Raw genomic sequence first — 25528 nt, 5'->3', positions numbered from 1 at the left:
CTACCAAGGAAAAATATCTTGAATGAATACACCATCCAGGAAAGAATATAATTAACAATCTTGTTCTAGGCTGTCTATCAGGGAAGAGGCTTATTTTCTGAATAGAAAAACAGAAACATTGATTCAACACTCAGCCTCTAAAGAGAAGTAGCAGCAGTCCCTTAGAGACTGTATCCTCAGGCCCAGGTGTCCCCTAGCCCTGAGAAATAAAAAACAGACTCATACTTCAAGGGACAACCAGGATGGGGGTATGTATTTGTGTCCAAATCTCAATAAATTTTCTAAAAAACTTTTACATAAAGTAGCCCCTCTTATCCTTGGGAGTAGTTTTCAAGGCCTTCAGGGATACTAGAACTACAGAGAGTATGCTGTGCACCCTATAAACTAGGTATCAGAAATCAACAACAGAACCAGGCATGGCGCTCATTCCTGTAATCCCAGTACTCAGGAGCCTAAGGCAAAAGGTTCAAAGTTCAAAGGGAACCTCAGCTAATAGGTCTGAGACTCTCTTAACAACAAAAATCCTGGGCTTGTGGCACTTCGGGGCAGAGGCAGGTGGATATGTGTGATTCAAGGCCTACAGTATAGGCCTGGTCTACAGTTGTGGGGTCCCTACGGGTATCACAGCTGACAGGAAAACTCAGTTACAGCTGAACTTGGTCAGTCAGACTGGACCAAAACTTCTGGAGAGTTTGATCCCTGGTTTAATTGTCTTCCATATTTAAACACAGTCAAACTTTAGGGAAGTCTCCACTTGACAGTTCTCATACCAAAGCTTCAGGGATGGCTGCATGGAAGGAAGCCCTCTGCAGAATACCCTCTACAGCAGGAGCACCTGAGAGCTTCGTTATAAACTGAGGTCTACTGTCTGGGAAGCAATGCTGGGTCCTAGAGAGGAAGGATTTGTAGTAAGCATGTGGATGGGTGCTACTGATGGAGAATGCAAAGTTGATGAGGCCTCTTTCATAAGGGTAAGTTCCAGGCACTGAGAGACAACGCCTAGGACTAAGCCCTAAACAATTCTCAGGAGTTGGGGGAAATTCCAGTTGAGCTGGCTGCTAATAGCAAAGGATCACCAGGGTGTGTGACCATGTCACTCAGCATTCGGGTGACTGGGCATCATCTTCCTGTTTTTGGAGAAAGCAGGTCTGCATGCTTGACAAGCTTGGGTGCTCCAGTGCTTCCTTTAAGCTGTACCTCCTACAACTACACTTGTGTTAGGGGCCAAGAAAAATAAAGTTCCCTTGAAACACAACAGTGCATTCCTACACACAGTAAGTGATACCCTGCACTGGTAGAGAGACAGCCACGAGGTGACTAATGGGTGTGTAATATACAGTCAGGACACAAGGGAGAGAGGTACAACCTCAAACTTAGAGATCGTTCCTAGAATTTCTCATTTAATACTTTCAGACCACAACTGACTATGGGTAACCAAAATTATAAAAGCAAAATACATTGTCTATTTAATTATATTATCAAATTACTTTGGAAAGCGGAGCATGGCAATCTCTCCCGAGTAGCCTTCTAAACACTTCAACTTAAAGTGGGAAAAACAAAACAACAAAACATCAAAACAAAACAAACAACAACAAAAAAAAAAACCTCCTAACTTTCAGTACTTTAAATGTCTGTTAAGACAGCTCCTATAAACCAGGGTGTGGTGGTGCACACCTTCAATCCCAGAACTCAGGAGGCAGAGGCAGGTGGATTTCTGTGAGTTTGACGTCAGCCTGGTCTACAGAGCGAGTTACAGGACAGCACCAAAGCTACACAGAGAAACCCTGTATCGAAAAAACCAATAGCAAAAAACAAAACAAACAAACAAAAACTAAAAAACTAAAGATAGCTCCTATATGCAGCATTTGCTATAGGTTCTTCTCAAAACAAGTAGGATGCATTTTAATAAAGTGTTTAAAATAATGCTTATTTTTATGTGTTTAGCATTCAAATTAAATTTGACATTATGTAAAGTGGGCTGTGATATATACAGGAAGCTAGCAGCAATTTCTCCCCATAGGCAAATGAAAGGTATCTGAGGAATTAAGAAGAGTATTTCTTTTCTAATATATAGCAAATGGTCATTTCACATTTGACCCCACCCCTCACTCCTCACCCCAGAAGCTCATTAGTAGTGACCACAGTCAGCTAGGTACCAAGCGCCATTCCAGCAGCTTTCCTAGTCCATCTACTCATGGCTTCTATCCACTAAGCAAGGTGTTACCCTAGGCCTTTAGATGAGAGAACCAGCGACATTAAAGGTCCCTCTAATGGTTACAGTACTAATGACTAATAAAACCTAATACCTTGAGTATTTAAAACAAAGTTTTGGTGTACCATAGTTAAGTATATGTCTTATCACATATGATGGCTAATACTGTTAGTATTTTGAACTGCCCCTTGGGGACCCACCCCTTGGGGACCCGCCCAGCATCCTGCTGCCATCTCTCCCCTCCTCTTGCTAGAGGTAGCACTATGCACCTCTTTCTCTCTCTCTCCTTCTCTCATTCCCTCCATTCCCTCCTCCCTCCCCACAAAATAAACTTGGACATCACCTCTGCCATGTGAGTAACTTTCCACAGTCCGCAGCTCCACATGGCGGGTCTCACCCACCGCCCGCCACTGGGCACCTTGGTCTAAACCCGCCAAGGCCTCCCCCACTCCATATCATTACAGATACCTGAGGCAGGACTATCACAGAAGTTCAAGGCCAGCCCGGGTTACACAGACACTGTCTCACAGCAGCAACCAAAGTCTCTACCTTTTCTTTCTTATTTTTTTTTCTGCCAGGAGGTCTTACTATGTAGACCAAGTTGGTCTCAAACTCACAGAGATCCACCTGCCTCTGCCTCCTGAGTGCTGGGATTAAAGGTGTGTGCCACCACAATGGCCAAAAGTATATTTCTTACTTCATCAAAACTATAACTAGTCGGGCATGCCTAGGTACCTCAAAAACAGCCAGGTGAGGTCTGCAAGGTGGTAACTGCAGGTGAGGAGGGGGCTGTCAAGCCTGATAACAGAGCTGAGTTCTTGGAATCCACGTGATGGAAAGAGAAAACTGACTTCTACAAGTTCTGAACTCAAGCTATCACACACAGACACACACAGACACACACAAACACACACTCTTCTGTGATAAAGGTCAAATCAATACATACATGTTAAAAAAAAATAAAAATAAAGTTTAAACACAGGAGTTATGGGGTCTAAGGAAGAATAAAATTTAATATAAGATGAAGAACCTGATGGAGAGAAATGGGAATCCCAACCACCACTGCTCAGGAAGTCAACACTTCAAAGTGATGTAGGCACACTTGTTAGTCAACCAAGATCGCCCACATTCCAGAACCAGGTGCTCCCCAACTCGCACCTGCCGCCTTCAATCCTCGTCACTAAAGACCACTGTGACCGACCCACTGTCTCGTTCCTAGTTCCCTTTGAGAACAAACGTTCCCCACCTTCCCCCGTCCCACCACAGCTTGCTCCCCTCTCTCATCCCAGCTCAGAAGTAGCCTCTCACCCTCCCCCACCCCAATAAATTTCCTATTTTTGCAGCATTTCTTGACCCTTCAATTGCCAAGATGCCCCTCTGAAGCAAAAGCCTTACATAACACATCCTCATGCTCTAACCCAGAGAGAAAACTGTCAAACACAGGAAAGATTCTTCTCACAGCTTCAAACAGAATGAGACCCCACCCACCCAAAACAGGACTCAAGTAGCAAGTGTCTGTAGTCCTGTGTATTTGGGCGGTTGAGGTAAAAGGTTTACTTCAGCCCAGGAGTTTGAGGCTAGCCTTGGCAACCTAGTAAGAATGTCTCCAAAATAGCTGGGCGGTGCTGGCGCACACCTTTAATCCCAGCACTCGGGAGACAGAGGCGGGCGGATCTGTGAGCTCAAGGCCAGCCTGTACTACAGAGTGAGTTCCAGGAGGCAGGGGTACACAAAGTAACCCTGTCTCAAAATACCAATAAACAAAGGAATGGATGCGAAGAAGCAGAACAAAACATGGTAAGTTTCATTTCTTACAGAACTCCTTACCTCACATTCTGAGTAGGATTCCACCTTTCAGAGGGCAGTTCTCCACTCTGTGGGTCATCTACAGGCGGATGAAGAATTGAAATGCATACATCTCCATTCTACAAGACAACAATACGACATTTGGTAAATATGTAAAAACTGATGTAAGCAAGGCGTGACAACATACACCTGCAATCCCAGTACTCAGACTGAGGCAAAAGGATCTCAAGGATGAGGCCAGCCTGGACTACAGTCACACCTGGTCTACACACTTGCATACACATACGTACGTACGTGTGTACACACACACACACACACACACACACACACACACACACTTGTGTGATAAAAGCCAGCAGCCTGGACAACAGTCTACACAGCCAATTCCAAACCAGCTAGGGCTACACATTAAGAACCTGTCTTTAATAAAACAAACACAAACCAACAACAAAAAACAAAATATACAATGTATAAGGCATATAATTTTTTGCTAAAAATTGTTTCTTTTTATTGTGGGAAAAACAATTCTCCATGTTAAAATTCAAAGTTGAAGAAGAATTAAATAGTATAAAAATTCACTTGGACCAGGTTTGGTGGCACATGCCTGTAATAATCACAGCACTTAGTAAGACAGGAAGCAGGAGGATCACTCCAAGTTTAAGGCAGCCTGATCTACATATATTAAGTTCCAGGTCATCCAGGGTTACGCAGAAGTTGTATCCTTTCTCAGATAAAACAAAACAAAAACACTTGGGCCAATCTCCAAGATGTATGTCCTGTCTGTAGCACCATCCTTCATAAACAAACAAACAAGATAATTCTTGACTATGTGGTTAAACACTAACTGGTGTAGTTATTATAGTTTGCTGCATAAACATAAGAATTAATCCAACAAGTACATTCAGATTACTTCAAACACATCACATGACCTACATATGCCATACAGAGAGGTATATAAATGGACACACATTCAACAGAAAAGTATAGCTTAAGTAAAATAGTCATGTGCTTCTTTAAATCCTCCCTGCCTTTCTTTTCCTGTTGTTTTGAGACAGGGTTTCTCTGTGTAGCCCTGGCTGTCCTGGAACTCGCTCTGTAGACCAAGCTGGCCTCAAACTCAGAAATCCACCTGCCCCTGCCTCCTGAGTGTTGGGATTAAAGGTATAGGCCAGCAATGCCCAACAAGTCACTTGTGGTTTTTTATGTCTGTTTTTTATTTTTGTTGTTGTTTGAGTCAGGGTTGGTTTCACAGTGTAAGAGCCCTGGCTGTCCTAGAGTTCACTTTGTAAACCATGTTGGCTTCAAACTCACACAGATCTGCCTGCCTCTGCCTCCTGAGTATTGGGATCAAGGGTGTGTGTCACCACGCCCAGCTAAGTCATTTGTTTTTTAAGAATCAAAACTGAGAGGTAAGAGTTAAAAAATTTTTGAACCTATATGTATAATATAATGTACAAAATTGTTACATATAACTCAAATTTAAAACACATACAGATGTTTATGTAATTATAAAATAGAGCTTCCAAAAACTTCCATGTGCACCGGGCGGTGGTGGCATGCACCTTTAATCCCAGCACTCGGGAGGCAGAGCCAGGTGGATCTCTGTGAGTTCAAGGCCAGCCTGGTCTACAGAGCTGAGATCCAGGACACGCACAAAACTACACAGAGAACCCCTGTCTCAAAGAGGAAAAAAAACAAAAACCAACTTCTGTGTGCTGGGCAGTGGTGGCATATGCCTTTAATCCTCAAAGGAGGCTGAGCTCTGAGTTTGAGGCCAATCTGGTCTACAGAGTGAGTTCCTTGATAGCCAGGGCTACACAGAGAAACCCTGTCTTAAAGAACAAAACAAAACCCTTCTTTGTATGTATGTGAATGTATTTGTGAGCATTTGCAGAAGCCAGTGGTCATCAATACGGGGCCTCCTCAGTGGCTCTCTACTGTAGTTTTGAGCATATGCTTGGCTGGAAAGCGCCAGGGGTCCTCCTGTCCCTGTCTACACAGCACTGGAATTACAGATGTGCACTGCACTGTCATACTTGGCTTTTCACAGGGGTGATGGGGATATGAACTGAGGTCTTCATGCCAGCACAGCAATCACTTACTTCAGTAAGTGATTGCAGGCCTCAGACTCAGAGATCCGCCTGCCTCTGCCTCCTGAGTGCTGGGATTAAAGGCGTGAGTCACCATGCCCAGAAAAAAAAAAAAAAAAAAAAAAAAAAAATATATATATATATATATATATATATATTTAAGAGAATAAGATTTTAGGAAAATAAGATTAAGATAGTGTATTCTAAAAGCTAGATTATAATTGGACATCAAAGAAAGGTGAAAGACAGACCACAGTAAAAGAAAGAACTGTATGTGGGGAGAACAGGAGAAAAAAACACACAAGAGGCTTTGTGGTCGTAGGAGCTTTTACATAGGTCCCCGATAATGAGTGAAATTTCATAACCCTAAAGGAAATTTAGACGTGTGTCTATCTAGAGAAATCCATCAGCATCATAAACATCAGAATAGGAGCTGGGGATAGCCTAGCTGGCAGTGTTTGCTACATGAACATAAGCACCTGACTTGGACCCCTGGATCCATGGAAGAGCTGGGCGTGGTGGAGCGTGCTCATCATCATCTCAGCAGAGATGCTTCCTTGGGCTTCCTTGGCAGCCAGCAGAGCCTATGGGCTCCAGGTTCCAGGGAGATCTTGTATCCAAAGAAACAGGATAAATGGTTCCTGAGGAATGACTCCTAAGACTGACCTCTGGCCTCGGTTCAATCACACATGCACTCACATACTATGTGCACCCATTCATAATAAATACATAAATAAGTAAAAAATAAACAGGTGATAAAAATAAAATAATCCAGGGGACTTATTTCCTATTACTGCTCTAATAATTACCACAGCACAATGGAGTAAACAGCAAAGTCAACCTTTTTGCCAACATGGCACCAAAAGCGAAGAAGGAAGCTCCTGGCCCTCCTCAAGCTGCAGCCAAAGCGAAGGCCTTGAAAGCCAAGAAGGCAGTGCTGAAAGGTGTCCACAGCCACAAAGAGAAGATCCACATGTCACTCACCTTCCGGCAGCCCAAGACCCTGCAGCTCTGAAGGCAGCCCAAATACCCTTGAAAGAGCATGCCCAGGAGAAACAAGCCTGACCACTACTACACCATCATCCAATTCCCCCTGACCACTGAGTCTGCCATGAAGAAGATAGAAGACAACAACACACTTGTGCTCATTACCGATGTCAAGGTCAACAAGCATGAGATCAAACAGGCTGTCAAGAAACTCTACAACATTGATGCGGCCATAGTCAATACCCTGGTGAGGCCTGACAGAGAGAAGAAGGCGTTATGTTTGGGTGGCTCCTGATTATGATGCTCTGGATGTTGCCAACATCTAAACTGAGTCCAGCTGGCTAATTCTTTTTTTTTTTTTTTTTTTTTTTTTTTCCGAGACAGGGTTTCTCTGTGTAGCTTTGCGCCTTTCCTGGAACTCACTTGGTAGCCCAGGCTGGCCTCGAACTCACAAAGATCCGCCTGGCTCTGCCTCCCTGGCTCTGCTTCCGGAGTGCTGGGATTAAAGACGTGCGCCACCACCGCCCGGCTACCAGCTGGCTAATTCTGACAGAGTTAAATATCAATGTGTTGGCATTCCCTTTCCCTATACTAAAACTATTCTTGGGCCAGGGAGATGGCTCAAGGGAACTTCTAACTCTTCAACAAGGACATACAAAGATACCAAATTGGTTGACATAGAAAAGAGTTCAAAGATCTAGTTTAAAAAAGATCAATGACCCCAATGACTACTCAAATTCGAAACTTAGATAAGCCCTGTGAACTGCTTGACACCCTCACGTTCTGCCTGCTTGCCTTCTATGCTCCTTTCCATCTCTCAACTCTCATCTGCAGGAGACAGCGACTGACACAGAGGACCCACAGCTGGCCACCAAGGTGCAGAAAATAAGAGACTACAAAATGCTCATCCCTAAAGGAGACATATATACCTCACCACTGCCACCCTTGGGAATGACTGTAAAGAGAGGGCAGAAACAGTGTCAGAGCCAGAGGTGAAAGAACCACAAGGCAAGCTCCTCTGGACACAGCAGAGCAGCTGCACATAGGAACTTCAGCACTGTGAGAGCATGCACAACACTTGGACAAGCCCAAGCCTGATCAAATAACATGGAGAGGAAAGCTGGGCACACAATCCCACTCCAGCTGTGAAACAAGCTACTGTTAGCTGCTGGGAGGGAAGGGTCAGATCCTCTAAGACCCCAGGACCTAGGAAGGTGAGCATTCTACAGTGGGAGACCACACATCCAAGAACACTTTGGGCAATACAAATTAGTATGAAGAGTTTCTAAGAGAGAGGAGAGATGAGGGAGGCAGAAAGAGTAAGAGCAGAGAAAAGAAAAGGAACTTCAGTGGATGGGGAAAGGGATGATAAAGATGATCAAGCAAATACAAAATCCAAAACTCTCAAAGAACTATGAAAAAAAAAACAAAAAAAAAAACTGGACAAGAAATCCAGAACTTGGGCAAGAAATTTAGCAGAGATTACAGAGTAGGGAGTGGGAGGAAACTGTGAAAAAGAAAAATGTTTAAAAATCATTCACTATGAGCTGGAGAGATGGCTCAGGGGTTAAGAGCATTGACTGCTCTTCCAGAGGACCCGGGTTCAATACCCAGCACCCACATGGCAGCTCACAACTGGCTGTAACTCCAAGATCTGACCCTCACACAGATATACATTCAGGCAAAACACCAATGCACATAAAATAAAATTAAAAAATTAAGAAAAATCATTCACTAAACATCACAAATGAAGTGGCCTAGGCAGACGGCTTAATTAATATCAGGGATTAAAGACACTGAGGAATTGGTACATTCGGATATCAACTAAAAAAAAATCAGAATATGCAAGACATTGGGAAATCACTAACAGAGCAAATTTCAGAATTTTTGCTATGCAAGAGGCAACTGAGACACAGACTAAAGTCCACAAAGGCCTCAACTCTCCACAAAGAACTAAGGAATGCTCAAACTGCACAGGGAAGAGCATACCAACTGGTTATCCCATAACAAATGGTCAGCCCAGAAAACATAAGTATAAGTGACATTAAACAGACTGAGCAGGTTGTATTTATGTATATATCAACAATTAATGAAAGAAAGAGGCCATGGGATTGAAAGAGAACAAGGAAGGCTTATGGGAGGGTGTGGAGGGAGGGAAGACAAGGAGGAAATGTTAGGACTATGTTATAATCTCACACACACACTTTTAAAAATATATAATACGGGCTGGAGAGATGGCTCAGCGGTTAAGAGCACTGGCTGTTCTTCCAGAGGTCCTGAGTTCAATTCCCAGCAACCACATGGTGGCTTACAACCATCTGTAATGAGATCTGATGCCCTCTTCTGGCCTGCAGGTATACATGCAGACAGAATACTGTATACATAATAAATAAATAAATCTTTAAAAAAAAAAAAAACAAAAAAAACACAAAACCACTTTAAAAAAAAAAAAAATATATAATACAACTCATTTTTCTTTGGGAGGGGCAGGGTATCACTATGCAGCCCTGGGTGGACTGGAGTTTGCTATGTAGAACAGGCCATCCTCAGACTCACATATACCTGCCTGCCTCTGCCTACCAAGTAGGAATTAAAGCCATGAACCACCACACCCAGCAATCAAATATTTAAAAAATAATAATAGCTAGAGATATGGCTTTTTCATAGGACCCAAGTCCAGTTCCCAGGACCCACATCAGGCAGGTCACACCCACTTGTAGCTCCAGCCTCAGGGGATCTGACATCCTCTTCTTGTCTTCTGCACACACACACACACACACACACACACACGCACACGCACACGCACACGCACACGCACACGCACACGCACACGCACACGCACACACTATATTTATTTATTTATTTACTTATTTATTTATTTAAAGATTTCATTTTTCTTTTTATGTGTTTTGCCTTCATCTCTATCTGTGCACCACAGGTGTGCAGCGCCCACAGAAGCCCTAAGAGGACCTACCACCCCTATGACTGCAGTTACAGCTGGCTGTGAGCTACCAGGTTGGGTGCTGGGAATTGAATTCAGGTCCTCTGGAAGAACAGTACATGTTCTTAATCACTGAGCATCTCTCCAGTCCCAGAAATAGACCGACAGACAGACAGACAGACTGCTGGCCAAAGGCCGTAGCTGAGGCAGTTCTAAGTTCTCCTAAGGAAGCTACTGTGTTGCTCTGTTAAGTGGACATGATGCCTGCCAAGCTGTCTCCCAGCTAACTACGGTTACGTCCGAAGACTGGTGCTGCTGTCTGTCAGCTCTGGTCGGGAAAGCTCCTTCCTGTGGCAGAGAGCAATTAACTGCAAAGGCTCATAAGGAGTCCAAGTGTAGAGAGGCAGTGAGAAGTGACGGCTCAGTCACAACAGGACACCACAGAGGGGCAAGAAAGTCTCTAAGAGATCATGGAGACTGGAAGGCTGATTCTGGACATGACGTGGCAGGTGCTCTCTTCAACTCACAGCAGCTATGAAGACCTTCATAATCCCTGAACAAGAAGGCCTGCCAACATCCTATCATGAAAGAGGAGTCGTGAGGTCCTACCCTTCCTTGACGACAGTTAATGGTTGCTGGTTGCTGGGGAAGGAAAGACAATCTCTTCAATGGAAAAGCCACTAGGAAGGTACCCAGGCTCATGTAAGCAACCACATGCAACTCGTTCACGAAAAAAGGATAACAAAGTAGAAAGAGGAGCAGTTGGGGAGAGAAAAAGGATCAGTGAGAATGGAAGTGGAGAATAATGGAAGGGAATATAATCAAAATTATATCCACGTATGAAAATGTCACAATGAAACCCAGTATGATAGTTAATGAACATTTCTTTTTTTTTTTTTTTTGAGACAGGGGCTCTTGGTCCTCAAGCTCACAGATCTACTCTTTGTGTTTTTGGTTTTTTTGTTTTGTTTTTGTTTTTGTTTTTGTTTTGTGTGTGTGTGTGTGTGTGTGTGTGTGTGTGTGTGTGTGTGTGGTTTGAGACAGGGTTTCTCTGTGTAGCCCTGGCTATTCTGGAACTTGGTCTGTAGACCAGGCTGGGCTCACAGAGATCTACCTGCCTCTGCCTCCCCAGTGCTGGGATTAAAGGTATGTGCCACCACCACCCAGCTCCAGATTTACTTTTCTAGAGGTAAGAACTTATGCCTTAAAAAAATTTTAGCTTATTCCACTTACTAAATTAAACTTTTTTGTTGTTTTTTGAGACTGGGTCTCAGTACCTTGTCTAACCTGGCACTCTATGTGTACTAGGCTGACCTTGAAATTGGGAGCCACCCATCCCTTGCCTTTAAAGACCTGTCACCATGGCTGACTAAATCAAACTTTTAATATGAATAATTGGGTGGGGCATTGTGGCACATACCTATAATCCCAACCCTTGGAAGACAGAAGCAGGTGGGTATCTCTAAGTTCCTGGCTAGCCTAGTTTTCCTACTGAGATACAGATCGGTCTGCCAAGGGTACAAGAGTAAAACTGTTTCAAATAAACTCAAACAAACAAACAGTTAGCAAAAGACGGGGGGAGAGGATATGATGCTGGCTGGAAGTATAATTCAGTGTTAGCATGCCTCAGGCTCTAGGTTTGATCCCAATACCACACACACACACACACACACACACACACACACACACACACACACACAATCACAATCCAGTGGTTTTTTTAGTACATTCAAAGCACTGCGAGATTAACACTTCAAGTAGCTGTCAAGTTTCTATCATTTCAGTTAAAAAGCACTCTGCTTAGTGGTTTTCCTCCATTACTTTATCTCCCCAGTCTTTAGTCACTACCAACTTGCTTTCCGATTTAGTGCCTTATATATTATGAACCTTTAACATCAATGGAATCACACATGCAACCTTTTTTGGACTTCTTTCACTTAGTTGCTCTTCCTGGTAGCAGGTGCCTGAGAACTACTCCACTATTCCATGGACGTGGGGAGCTTGTGCTGTCGTTTCTGTGGGTGGGCACTGGGGTTGTATGTGAACGGTGCTGCTCTCTACACTTGTGTGCTGCTTGTCCTATGTGAGTACCTGTTTCTTTTCCCTTATCTACAAAGTGGGGTTAGATGCCGAGGTCTGTGGCATCGTTTTAACTTAATTTCCATGGGCCTTTTTCCTAACAACACATGCACCATTTTGTGAGTTAGTGAAGTCTCACTGTGGGTCTGATATGTATTTCAGCTTATTCATTGTCTGGTTCTCTCTGTATCTCCAATCCGAGGCTGCCCAGTCTGGCCTCAAACTCCTGGGCTTTGGTAATCCTCCTGCCTCGGCCTCCTAAGTACACATTTGTGGCTTACTTTGGCTACTTTTCAATTAGGTTAATCCTTTTATTAACTGTGTTTTTTAAAATTCTTTAAAGAACTTTACAGACCATGCTGGCCTCAAACACAGGAATCTTCCTGCCTCTGCCTCTTGAGTATATGTCTGAGCAGTTTCTGAAGAATTTTCTATGAAGAAGGGATTCAGTATCATTTTTTTTGTTTGTGAAAATCCAACTATTAATGAGACTGCTACTTCCCACTTGTGCTAATTTTTATGTCAACTTGACACAGGCTAGGAGGATCATCTGGGAAGAGGGAACCTTAACTGAGAAAATGCCTCTATCAAATTGATCTGTGGACAAGTATTTGGGGCACTGACTGATGTGGATGAGGGGTTGGGGCCACCCCTGTGCAGTGGTCCTGAGTTGTATAAGAAAGCAGGCTGAGCAAACTATGAGAAGAGTAAGCCAGAGGGCAGACTTTCGCCATGGCCTCTGCATCAGTTTCTGCCTTGGCCTCCCTTGATGGGCAGTGCCCCAGAATATGCAGACCAAATAAACCTTTTCCACCAGAAGTTGTAGTGCTTTATCACAACAGAAATCCTAGCAAGGACAACACTCAATGAGTTTGGTGTCATTTCTGTCAAATCTATTGATTGTCACTGGGCATCACAGTCCTGCCTACAATCCCAATACTTGGGAGCTAAGGAAGGACGATGGCATGCTGGAGGCTACTCTGGACTACATGGCAATATCTTATCTCAAAAACAAAAATTCTCATAGCTACAGATGCTCTCCACTATTTTAAGGTTCTCAATTCTTCATCATAGCAGTACTAAACTCTCTTGGTAAGAACAGTTTCATACTATGTTTTAATTCCTTTTCAATGTTGTTTTGGCCTTCTAGGTCTCTTTATTATTTCTTTATAAATTTTATAGTCATCTTGCTGATGTTTGCAGAAAACAGAGAGAGAGATTTTGATATAGGATTGTTTGTGGGTCAGACTGCCAAATACTATCTGCCCCCCTAAAGTTGTCTTTCTCGGGAGCTCAGCTGGTAAAGGACTCGAAATACAAGCATGAAGAACCTAAATTCAATGCCCAGTGTGCACACAAAAAGCTGAGTATCATGTATGAGAGAAGAATAAAAAAATAAAAATGACATAGAAAGCTAAAAAAAAAAATAACGATAAAAATCTGAGTGTATCGGTATTTTGTCTACAGGTATATATGGGCACCACATGTATGCTGGTGCCTAGGAGGCCAGAAGAAAGCATCAGACCCCCTGGGACTGAAGCTATAGACAGCTCTGAGCTGCCATGTGGTTGCTGTGAATCAAACCCTGGTCATCTGCAAGAGAAGCCAGTGTTCTTAACGGCTGAGCCATCCCTCAAGCCACACACATAAAAATACCCATACACATAAAAACCTGAGTGTTATTTCTTAATAAAGAGAGATGGAAAAAAAAACAACCTGAGTGTTGTGGGCACTTATAATCTCAGTGCTGGGTACAGATAAGGTGTATTCCCAGGGCCACCTGGCCAGCCACCCTAGACTAGTTAGTGGTCCTTCGGTCCTACCGAGAGAGCATGTATCAGAAAGGAAGGTGGACAGCATCTGATGAACAACATCTGGGTTCTCTCCTGGCTTCCATGTGTGCACACACACAGGGACACACAAAACAGTTTCTTTTATTAGCATGTATAAATGTGCAAAATACTGGGTTTGGGCCTAACATTCTCACATACATCGATAGCATATTTAGAGCATATCTACCCCTCCACCCTCTCTTCTTTTTTTCCTCCTGCTGATACCCTCCCTATTTCCAATAGTCCCCATTCTACTTTTATGTTTGTGTGTCTCATTTGTTTACTGTTTCTATTTTTAAGATCTGGAGTCATTAGAGAGAAAACATAGTATTTGTCTTTCTAAATCTGGCTTATTTTGTTTGACCTAATAATTGCCATTTCTGACCATTTTCCTACAAATGACAGGACTATTCTTTTTGGCTGGATAATATTCCATTGTGAGTATATACTACATTTCATTTTCCCTCTGTATGTTTTGTTGTTTGAAATACGGTCTTACTACACAGTCCTGGCTGACAGGACATCAGATGACCTCTACTCAGCGATATGCCTGCCTCTGCCTCCAGAGGGTGCAGTGAGATTAAATGTGTGCACCACCACGCCTGGCCTTGTTTTTGTTTTTGTTTTTTTGTTTTGTTTTGTTTTTGGTAACTACTCTGCGGCCCTGGCTAGGCCAGAACTGGCACTGACCTGCCTGCCTTTGCTTCTCATACGCTGGGGTTAAAAGCTTGCACTTTATTTTACTTTTGAGACAGGAAGCCTTATCTGGCCTGGGTACTTGCTACTTAGCCCAGGATACCCTCAAACTTGTAGAAACCCTCCCGACTCCATCTCCTAAGTGTTAAAGTAACAGGAATGTTCTATTTAGTTTATGTAATTGTGTGTTGACAATTATTGCACCCTACACTGATTATGTAACCTGATTGTTGTCAATAGTGTCAAGGCACACAGGAATCTCCACTGTATCTAACTTTGATTCCCCTAAGTATATAGCAAGGAACAATACAACCTGATTACATGGTAGTTCTGATTTTTTGAGGAACCTCCATGTTGACTTTATAGTCTCTGTACTAACTCACAGGCCTAACCACTATACAGTTCCTTGTTCTCTCACAACTTGTGTAGTATTCATTGCCTCCACACCCCCTTCTTTCTTTTTAAAACCTCATGTGTATGGGTGTTTTGCTGCACTATGTCTGTGCCATGTGTGAGCTTGACATCCACAGAGCTGGGAAATGGGCTTTGGACCCCAAGAGACGGTGTTACAGTTGGTTGTAAGCCACCTTGTACGTGCTGAGAATCAAAGCTGGGTTCTCTGGAAAAACAGCCGTGTTCTTAACCACTCACCATCTCTCCATCCAGTCCCTGTATTTTGTTTTCTTGATTAACTGCTTTGACTAAAGTGAACTAGAATTGCAATGTCATTTTGATTAGCATTTTCCTGACTGCACATACACCTCTAATCTCAGCACAAAACCAACAGCCCCCAAATTAACATGTTCTAAAAGCGGCTAATGCACATCTGAGAAAAACTGAAGGTATACACACACACACACACACACACACACACACACACACACACACACACACACACAGATTTAAGTACAGAAATAGCAGATCTGTAATCTGAGCACTTGGGAGATAGTGGTAAGAAATTCAGTCTTTCCTGTTCTATATATATATGAGAACATGATACACGGCCCCGCCACACACACACACACACACACACACAAACACACACACACACACACACGAAGAAGAGAAAAAGTACAGATGGGAGACAGTGGTCTAAGCTTTGGTAGAGTATGTGGTTAGTATGTGCAAGGTTGGGGGTTTAACTGCAAGCAGTAACAGAAAAAAGAGAGGGCCAGGGAGATGGTTCAGTGGTTGAGAGCACTGAATGTTCTTCCAGAGGACCCAGGTTCAATTCCAGCACCCACATGGCAGCTCACAGCTGCCTGTAACTCCAGTTCCAGGGTACCCGGCACCCTCACACAGACATTTAAACAGGCAAAACACCAATGCACATAAAATAAAATAAATATTTTTAAAAGATAGAGAAGAGAAAGAAAGAGATGTGGAGAAGAAAGGAAAACAGGCCCAGCCCGGGTCCAGCACTCAGCACTGTGAGCACAGGCAGGTCTTCTGTGTGTAATCCCCGCACTGCGGAGGCCGAGGCTGGAGGCCAGCCTGGGATACAAAGGAGATCCTGCCTCAAAACACTAAAATAATACTTACAAAAAAAAGAAGAAAAGAAATTCTCGGGGGGGGGGGGGGGGGGGAGCCGTGCACACCTTTAATCCCAGCACTCAGGAGGCAGAGCCAGGCAGATCTCTGTGAGTTCGAGGCCAGCCTGGTCTACAAAGCAAGTTCCAGGACAGGCACCAAAGCTACACAGAAAAACCCTGTCTCAGAAAAAACAAACAAACAAAACCTAAGATGAAACCCACATACAGACTTTGGGAGTTAAATAGGAGAATATACAGAAATTTTCTCCAGAGTATCAGGTATGAGGAATATTATACAAGCCAATTAAAGAAAACCTGTTTTGGCTGGGCATGGTGCTGCATACCTTTAGTCCCAGAGAGACAAATGAGTCTGTGAGTTGGAGGATAGATAGCCTGTCTAAATAGCAAGTTCCAGATCAGCAGGAGCTATAGAGTGGAGGAAATTAATAATTTGTTTTAATCATAAAAACAGTAACTAAACACTGCTTCCAAAACAGATTTCTGGGCAGAACATGGTGGTACACACCTTGAAGCCCAGCACTCGGGAGGCAGAGGCAGGTGGGTCTTTATGAGTTCAAGGCCAGCCTAGTCTACATATAAGTCCTAGGCTAGCCAAGACCCTGTCTTAAAAAAATAAAAGATTCTGATTAAGCATATATGTATGGATCTACAGAGATGGCTTGGCAGTCAAGAACACTTGCTGTAGCTGGGAGGTAGTGGCCTTGATCCCAGAATTCGGGAGGCAGATCTCCGTGAATTCAAGGCCAGCCTGGTCTACAGAGCAAGTTCTAGGACAGCCAGGGCTACACAGAGAAACAATGTCTCAAGAGAAAGAGAAAGGGGGGGGGGGAGGGAGGGAGGGAGGGAGGGAGGAAGGGAGGGAGGGAGGGAAAGAAAATAACTTTTTTTTCTTTTTGGCAGAGAACCTGGGTTCATTTCGCACGCCTACAAAGTGGCTCACAATTCTGTAACTCCAGCTTCAGGGGATCTGCTGCCCTCTTCTGGCATCTGAGCACCAGGCGGAAATATGGTGCATAGACACACATGCAGGTAAAACACACACATACATTTTTTTTTAATTTAAAATTATATATATCCATCCCAAGACAGGATTTCTCTGTGTATCCCTGGCTGTCCTGCAACTCTTTGTAGACCAGGCTGGCCTCAAACTCACAGATCCATCTGCCTCTGTCTCCAGAGTGCTGGGATTAAAGGGGTAAGCTTCCACACCAAGCTAAAATGAATTAAATTTTTTAAACAGAATTTGTGTATTTGAAAAACGCTTTTAGAGTGCTGTATTTATGCCCCCCTTAAAAAAAAAACAACTATTTCTACAATTCTTCTTTTTGTAAGGCACATTCATCTTCTGTGCGTGAGTATTTTATGTCTGAGTCATGTGTGTAGCTGGTACCTGTGGAGACACAGTAAGCGGGTGTTAGAGCCCCTGAAACTTGAGTTACAGATGGTTTTGAGGCACCAAGTGGGTGCTGGGAATTGGACCTGAGTCCTCTTCAAGACCAGTCATTGTTTTTCCTGATGAGCCACCTCTCCAGCCTTCATGGTCCTTCTTAAAGGAAGCTGAGTAAAACAGAATGAGCATCTCTTCTTTGAGAAGCTCACACCCATGCTCCTGGTTGTCTTTTCTACGTGTCTCTCTTCTCTTTCATGCCTAAGCCTATGTGAAAACTATCTTTAATAAAACTGTTTCAAAGAAGTTATGGAAATTATAAATCTATGATTGGTGTGATGATTAATCTTAATTACCAATTTGATGGAATCTGATTAGAATCTCAATAGGAATAAATTTTCTGGGCATGTCTGTGAGGGATTATCTAATTTGAGAAATCTACTTTAACATAGGCAGTACCATTCTAGAAAAAACAAAAACAAACAAACAAAGAAAAGCAGAGTGGCCAGGCCTGGTAGCACACACCTTTAATCCCAGCACTCAGGAGGCAGAGGCAGGTGGATGACCTCTGAGTTCAAGGCCAGCCTGGTTGACACAGAGAAACCCTGTCTTGGGGGGAAAAAAAAAAAAAAGCAGAGAACCCTAAAACCTTTCTCTCTGGGCTTGTGATCAACTGTTTTAAGCCCCCGAGGCTGTAACTCTCCCTCAAAGGGAATCAAAATAAACCTTCTCTTCCATAGGAAGCTGTTCTGTGAGGTATTTTCTTCACAACAATAAGAAAAGCAACTGAGCCGAGCGCTGGTGGCGCAGGCCTTTAATCCCAGCACTCGGGAGGCAGAGGCAGGTAGATCTGTGAGTTTGAGGCCAGCCTGGGCTACAGAGTGAGTTCCAGGACAGGTACCAAAACTACACAGAGAAACTCTGTCTCCAAACACCAAAAAAAAAAAGAAAAGAAAAGCAACTGATTGGCAACATGAAGGCCCATGGGATACACAGTTAAAAAGTAAAGAGCGCTGACCAGAGCGGGAGAGCACTGGTCTAGTCTGCCCATAGCCCTAGGTTTGCGCTCCATAAGTTTTTAAGAAAAATGATCAATGGGTGGTGGTGGCCCACACCTAATCCAGCACTAGGAAGACAGAGGCAGAAAGACCGACACACAGAGAGACCCTGTCTTGAAAACCAGAGCGAGCGAGCGAGCGAGCGAGCAAGCGAGCAAGAGAGAGAGAGAGACAGAGAGAGAGAGAGAGAATCACCATTAACACTGATAACAAAATCTTAACACAACACTCAGCATTTTCCCCTGAACTAGGGTTACAAAGTTGAAGCACAGTGTTTGAAGCATATTGTTTCCTATGATTTCAAATGGGGCAGGAATAAGACACAGGAATATAATCCAATCACTGGGGATGTGGAAGCAGGACTGCCCTGAAATGGAAGCTACCTAGTGCATAATAAGAGCCTGTTTCCATATGTTATATGTATGCATGTATACACATATGTATGTATGTATGCATGCATGCATGCATGTGGGAATGTACAGGCTGAAGCATGCATTAAGGTTCTATAATGAGTTCTTTTAACAGCCAGTCTCAACAAACAAAGAACCAGGGACTGCAGAGACGGCTCATTGATTAAGCACTGGTTGCTCTTCCAGAGGACCCAGGTTCAATTACCAGTACACACAGGAGCTCACAATCACATGTACCTCCGGTTCCAGGGGATCTAACCCCGTCCTTCTGGCCTCCACAGGCACTGCATGTATGTGGTGCACAGACATCCTTTCAGGAAGAAATCCATAAACATAAAATAAAACATAAAAAATAAAAACACACAGAGCCAAAGCTGAGTGCAGTGGCTCTCACCTATAAATTCCCAAAATCTGGAAAACAGAAACAGGCAGAAGCTACAGGATTATAACCTGGGCTACTGAGACCTATCTCAACCCCACTCTCCCCAAACCAAAACACCCGAACGGAAAGAACATATGGGAACAAGGAGTGGTGCTCCACACCTTTAAACCCACCACTGGGAAGGGTAGAGCAGGAGAATCAAGAGTCTGGCTACCCAGGGCAGGAGTGAGACCCTGCCTCAAAATGACCAAAGTAGGACTGTTTTTGTAACCTTTCTTTAGCCGTGAAGTCTTCTTATTCTAAGAGTGTTCAGCTGCATGTATGTCTGTGCACCACGTATGTGTCCAGTGTCCCCAGGTGTCAGAAGAGGGCACTGAACCCTCTGCAGCTGGAGTTATGGATGGCTGTGGCCACCATGTGGTGCTGAGAACTAACCCTGGACCTTCTGCAAGAGCAGCCAGTGCTCTTTAACCACGGAACCGTCTCTCGAGCCCCATGCAAGTTTTTAAAAAAATCCAAAGTAGCTTCAAAAAATTAATTTAAAAAGTTGATCTAAATGGTTTTTAGTTGATCTAAATGTGCCTGAAACACTGGGACAATTAAAGCAAAGCATATATTAAGCTAAACCTTAGAATTTTAAAATTTTGGATTTTAATTTTACGTGAGTTTAATAACAATGAGATATTAAACTATTTCTCTAGTTTGAAAGATTATAAGACTGCATGCAATATATAATCTGTGCAATATAAATCCTAATGTATTATCCTTAGCTTTGCCAGTTGATTCCTAATTAGGATAAATTATTAAAGTTAACATTCAGAGAAAGTAGAAGCTCTACAAAAGAGATAATTCTATCTACTAGGTAGTAAGAAAGTAACTCAGTGTAGTTAGAGCAATGAAATGAAGAGAAACAATCGACAGACACGTGCTTCCACCTGCTTCACTCCCCAAGCTGCTGCCGCCGCCGAGTCCACTACCTAACCACGGCTTATCACCAAACACAGCAGAGGCTGGGCACAGTGCCGGGCCACACTCTACAAGCAAGAGAGTGTTCAACTCCAACACTGGCAACACTGAACCCGTCAGCAGGTGGGACGGATGTGAGGGAAGGAAAGCCGTGAAAAAGTACAGGAAATGGAAAAGTAAGCAAAAGTATTCTGCCAGTTCCAGGATTCAAATATATTTCCTGCAAATTATATATAAGCACTATCAATATAGCATATGCCTGGTTTGTTGTAGACCAGGCTGGCCTTTAGTTCCTGGGCTCAGCCTCTCTGGGCTAGACTACAGTATGTGCCGTGACACCAGGCTCTCCCATATACATTAAATTTGGTGGGGGAGATCAGGAACAGTAATGTTTCACTTGGGTCATCCTATCTGTAAGGTTTGTAATCATTGGTATGAAAATGATAGTGTTTATGAAGCCACAGGATCCAGTTGTGCACTTCTGAGTGCACTAAAACATGCAACCAGAAAACTACTTAATAAAAAGATAAGGTCTCACCACGTAGCCCTATCTGGCCTAGAACTCTCTATGTAGACCAGGCTAGCTTCAAATGCACAGAGATCTACCTGCCTCTGCCTTCCAGCTGCTGGGATGATGGTGAGCATCACCACACCCTGCTGCAGACTATACAATCGCTGATGGCAAATCTATATTCAATTGGCTTTTTATGTGAAGGTTTATTTTTAATTGTGTGTATGTGGGGCGGGTAGATGCCTGCAGAGGTGAGATGTGTCAGATCCCAGGAGCTGGGGTTACAATAGGTTGTGAGAGCCTCAGGAATGACAGGAACTCTACAAAAGCATTATCACTCTGTAAAAGTTTTTTTTTGGTTTTTCAACAGGGTTTCTCTGTGTAAAGTCCTGGCTGTCTGGCTGTTTGGAACTCACTCTGTAGACCAGGCTGGTATTGAACTCACGGAGATCTGTTTGCCTCTGGCTCCTGGGTGCTGGGATTAAAGGTGTGTGCCACTTTCTCAACTCCATCTTTATTAATTTCACAGACATGGTATTTTTTAAATAATTAAATTCACAAATACTAAAGTTTACATCCTTTTGGGTGATAACAGTATTTAGCAAACTATAATCAAAGTTTCTCTGTGTAGCCCTGGCTGTCCTCTGCCTGAGATTAAAGGCATGTGCTACAATGCCAACTCCATCTTTTGTTTTTTGGGTTTTTTTAACATGTATGTATTTACTGGAGGTGGGAGATGGAAGTGTCCATGGTATGTGTTGAGGTCGGAGGACAACTCTGAAGAGTCACTTCTCCCCTCCAGCCTGTGGGTTCTAGAAATTAAACTCCAGCTGTCGGGCTTGGTGGCTTTACTCACTGAGCCATCCATCTGGCCGGCCCCACTGCTGTCCTGTTACATTATGATGATGTTAATTCTAACAGAAAGTATTGCAGGAGGCTATTTCTGGAAAGGACAGCACATATCACCATTTCATCATGTTTGTCCTATCTGAAAAAAACAAAAACCAAAAACTGTGGCTGTCTGGAACCCCACTTGTGAGGCTCCAAGGACTACAACTTGGAAGACAGACTTACGATACACTATGAGGGCTGGCCTCAAACAAACATAATAAAAAAGGAAAGGCAACTTTGGAAAAATAAAAAGGCTGCTCTACTAGGCTAATACATTACTCCAACAGTGTCATAATTTTGCCCAAAGCTAAGTATGTTTCTTCAGGTTTCAACCAACAGTTCTCTAGAAATGTTCCCTGCAGGCACACTGACTTGTCCAACAGAAGAACCTCACCTTGGATTTATCCCAAAAGAGGGTCTCAAGTGCTCAGCAGTAACTCTGAAAGGAGGCAGTCCAAATGTAAGAGGGTAAATCCCCCCAAAATGCTGAGGCTCTGCCCATAGCAACAGGTGACCCTTGCTGTAAAGTTAGAGGATAGGTACACAAATAAATTCATAAGACTTTACTAAATTTTTAAATTGCAAATGTTAACACGTGTGCATTATAATCTTAGCAATGAGCTGCAAAGGCTTAAAGCCTTGATCTTTAACTGGAATATAATTACTATATATTATAAAACTACCCTTGATTTTAAGTAATTAAATCAGAGGCTACAGAGTAAGTACAAAATCATGAATATTTCTCTGTGGTTACAGCAAAACACAATTTACTGAGATATAGCGTCTATTTCAGAGGTGGGTGGGGGCGTGGTGTTGTGGCTGAACCAGATCCTTGTGCATGCTAAGCAAATGCTCTACCACTAAGCTACACCCTCAAGCCCAAACTACTTTTTTTAATGTGATGTGGAAATCAAACTCAGGGCCTTGACTGTTAAATCCCTAGTCTCTTTTTAAAGAACTAATCTGAAAAATCCAGAGAAAGTTATGACAGATGTCTCTTACCTCATAAATGTTGGGGTGCCACATTTTGGTCAAGAATCTGAAGGTAGGTGGTGAATATGGGTAGTCAATAGGAAATTTAATATGTGCCTGAAAAGAAAGAAAAAGATAATGCTAATAAATGAGACAAGTTATTAATTTGCCTAATAGTTCACACTATTATATCCCAAAGAAGCAAAGTTCCTTTCTAAAAAGCAGGCTGCTGAGAAGTCATTTACAGTATCAGGGTTATTAGTATATTCTGTTAGTATCTCAGCAAATATTTATGTCTTTGTTAAATCACCCAAATTCAACTTGCAGGAATGAAAGGTAAGATGTGCCAAATACTGAGGCTGCTGTTCCCATGCAGCGTGGGGCCCACTACATCCAGATGTGCACCTTACTGCTAAGCTGGTCCTCATCCTCTGCTAGCATTATTTTTGTGGCAAACAAAACAATATGGTTTTCTAGTAAATAACAGAATACATTTTTCCTTTTTACTGACATCATGCAAACATTACATCCTCACTCAGCAACAATAACATTGACATTTTGGTGTCTTTTCCTTTCAGTGATTCTTTTCATTATACAAATGCTCTTTTTCTACTCCTCAACCCTAATAAAAGGCACTTGCCACCAAGCCTCATGACTTGAGTTCAATTCCTAGGTCTTACAGTGCCACTTCTCACACATTTCCTCAACATTAGTAAGTTTTTTTTTTTTTTTCCGGTTTTTCAAGACAGGGATTCTCTGTGTAGTTTTGATGCCTATCCTGGATATTGCTCTGTAGACCAGGCTGGCCTCAAACTCACAGAGATCCTCCTGGCTCTGCCTCCTGAGTGCTGGGATTAAAGGCATGCACCACCGCCACCTAGCTTAAAGCTTATTTTTAAAAAGTTTATTTATTTTATTTTATTTGTACTGAATGTTTTGTGTGCATGTATGTAATATGCACCACATATGTGCCTAGTGACTTTGGAGGTTAGAAGAGGGTGTGTGATCCCCTGGAACTGGGGTTGGGGTTATGGATTGTTGAGCCACCTCGTGGGTGTTGGGAATCAAACCTGGGTCCCCTGCAGGGGCCACAAGTGCTCTTAACCACTGAGTCAACTCCGAGGCTACCCTAAGCCTTTTTGTTTTGTTTTGTTTTGTTAAATTTGATAGCAGGCTGGTTTTTTAGCTCAGTGGTAGAGCACTTTCCTAGCATGTATGAGGCCCTAAGTCCAATTCCCAGCACTGACAAAAAGGAAAATTTGGATAACAGGGTAGTGTGTGTGTGTGTGTGTGTGTGTGTGTGTGTGTGTGCGCGCGCGCGCGCACGCAAAAATGAAAAAAATATTAACAAAGTATGTATGTATATGAAAATGTCACAATAAAATGCATTTGTTTAAAAAAAGTGATTCAAAAAGGGAAATTTAATACCTCAAAATGTAAATATACTGAATTTTTTTCCCCTGTTTTCAGATTCTGTTTTTGCCTGTATCATATCATGAACATTTTTTTATTATAAAATATTCTTATGCTGGGCCAGCCTGGGCCACATAAGATCATAAGATTGTCTCAAATCCACAAAAAGTTAGCCATGGTGGGACACATCTACAATTTGGGAGAGAAAAATAGAGTACCAAAAGTTCAAAGTCACTTCCAGCTGTACAGTAAGCTCAAAGGCAGCCTGTGCTGCAGTAGACAGTATCAGAAGGACCTGTTTTGGCAGCACATATACTAAAATTGGAATGCTACAGAGAAGACTAGTATGGACCCTACCCAAGGAAGACATCCAATTCATGAAGCAGTCCATATTTTAAAACATAAATAAAATAAAATATTCTCTAAGTGTGATTTTTAGTGTTAGCATAATATTTGATGACATACATACATAAACAGATGAGCCCTTTTTTCAGACAGGCTATGTAGCCCAGGCTAGCCTCAAACTTGGAGTCCTCCTGCCCACCCATGTAGTAACTAGGATTATGGGTATGCACCACCACACACAAATCATTTCTTTCAAAAGGGGTTTTTTCTTTTTCTTTAAAAACTTAATTTTGGTGTGTGAGCTTTATTTAATTACTACACTAGTTAATATAAAACATATGACATGTTTTCCTAGTCTCTGTATTCAGGCATGAACCGTAATGTTCTCAAATAGTAATCCAAAAGAGCAGGCCCTAATCTTAAAAGAGCCATAGTGGAAAGGGACCAAATGGCCCATCTGTCTGTAATCTTCAAGAACAACTGATGGAGTTTCAAGTATTCACACATAGAAGACTACTACAACCCTACTATCAGTCAAAACTGAAAACAACATTGCACACAAAAATCATTCTTGATGCCCCAAACGTCTTAAATAACTGAATGAAAATCTTAAGCAATCAAGACTAGTTCAAATAGAGTACCATCAGGACAAAAGGGGCTTTTTCTTTTTCTTTCTTTCTTTCTTTCTTTCTTTCTTTCTTTCTTTCTTCTTTCTTTTTTTTATTTATTTTATGCCGAATGCCGTTTATTGAAGGAGGGAGGAAACCTTAAATACAGGCTTACAGCACAATGGCGGATCCCCGGAGGGCAGAAGTTCGCTACAGATGTTTTACAATCTTGCATCTAAGCTGTTAACGCCCATTATGCAGGATACACAGACAAGGAACTTCCCTTAAGCATTCAGGAGGGTGGAACCAAAAGGGGCTTTCTTACCTTGGGACAGTTAGGCTATTCCTTGCTCTTTTGATATAAAACTTTTTACAATATACGTTCTTGG

General features: G+C 42.7%; 1 protein-coding gene, 1 non-coding gene and 1 pseudogene across 3 annotated transcripts in view; 2 read left to right on the top strand and 1 right to left on the bottom strand.

Moving 5' to 3' along the window:
- The window catches only part of Ube2r2 (ubiquitin conjugating enzyme E2 R2), an 87375-nt gene that overhangs the window by 10857 nt on the left and 50990 nt on the right, over positions 1 to 25528 (bottom strand). Inside the window, exons 2-3 of one of the 2 annotated variants that reach the window (XM_059254132.1) lie at positions 22804 to 22890; positions 4040 to 4137 (exon numbers count right to left, since the gene is read on the bottom strand). In XM_059254132.1, coding sequence (XP_059110115.1) covers positions 4040 to 4137; positions 22804 to 22890 — 185 coding nt within the window. The remainder of the gene's footprint in view (positions 1 to 4039; positions 4138 to 22803; positions 22891 to 25528) is intronic. The other variant, XM_059254133.1, reaches the window with a different exon arrangement.
- On the top strand, positions 6962 to 7421 carry LOC131904422 (large ribosomal subunit protein uL23-like; annotated as a pseudogene).
- Positions 24482 to 24583, top strand: LOC131905368 (U6 spliceosomal RNA). Its single transcript, XR_009377899.1, has one exon. It is a non-coding gene; the product is annotated as a U6 spliceosomal RNA (small nuclear RNA).

Source organism: Peromyscus eremicus, chromosome 2 (genome assembly GCF_949786415.1).
Source record: "Peromyscus eremicus chromosome 2, PerEre_H2_v1, whole genome shotgun sequence".
Classification (NCBI taxonomy): Eukaryota; Metazoa; Chordata; class Mammalia; order Rodentia; family Cricetidae; genus Peromyscus; species Peromyscus eremicus.
The sequence above is the reverse complement of the archived record's forward strand: the minus strand, read 5'-3'. Positions and strand labels throughout refer to the sequence as shown.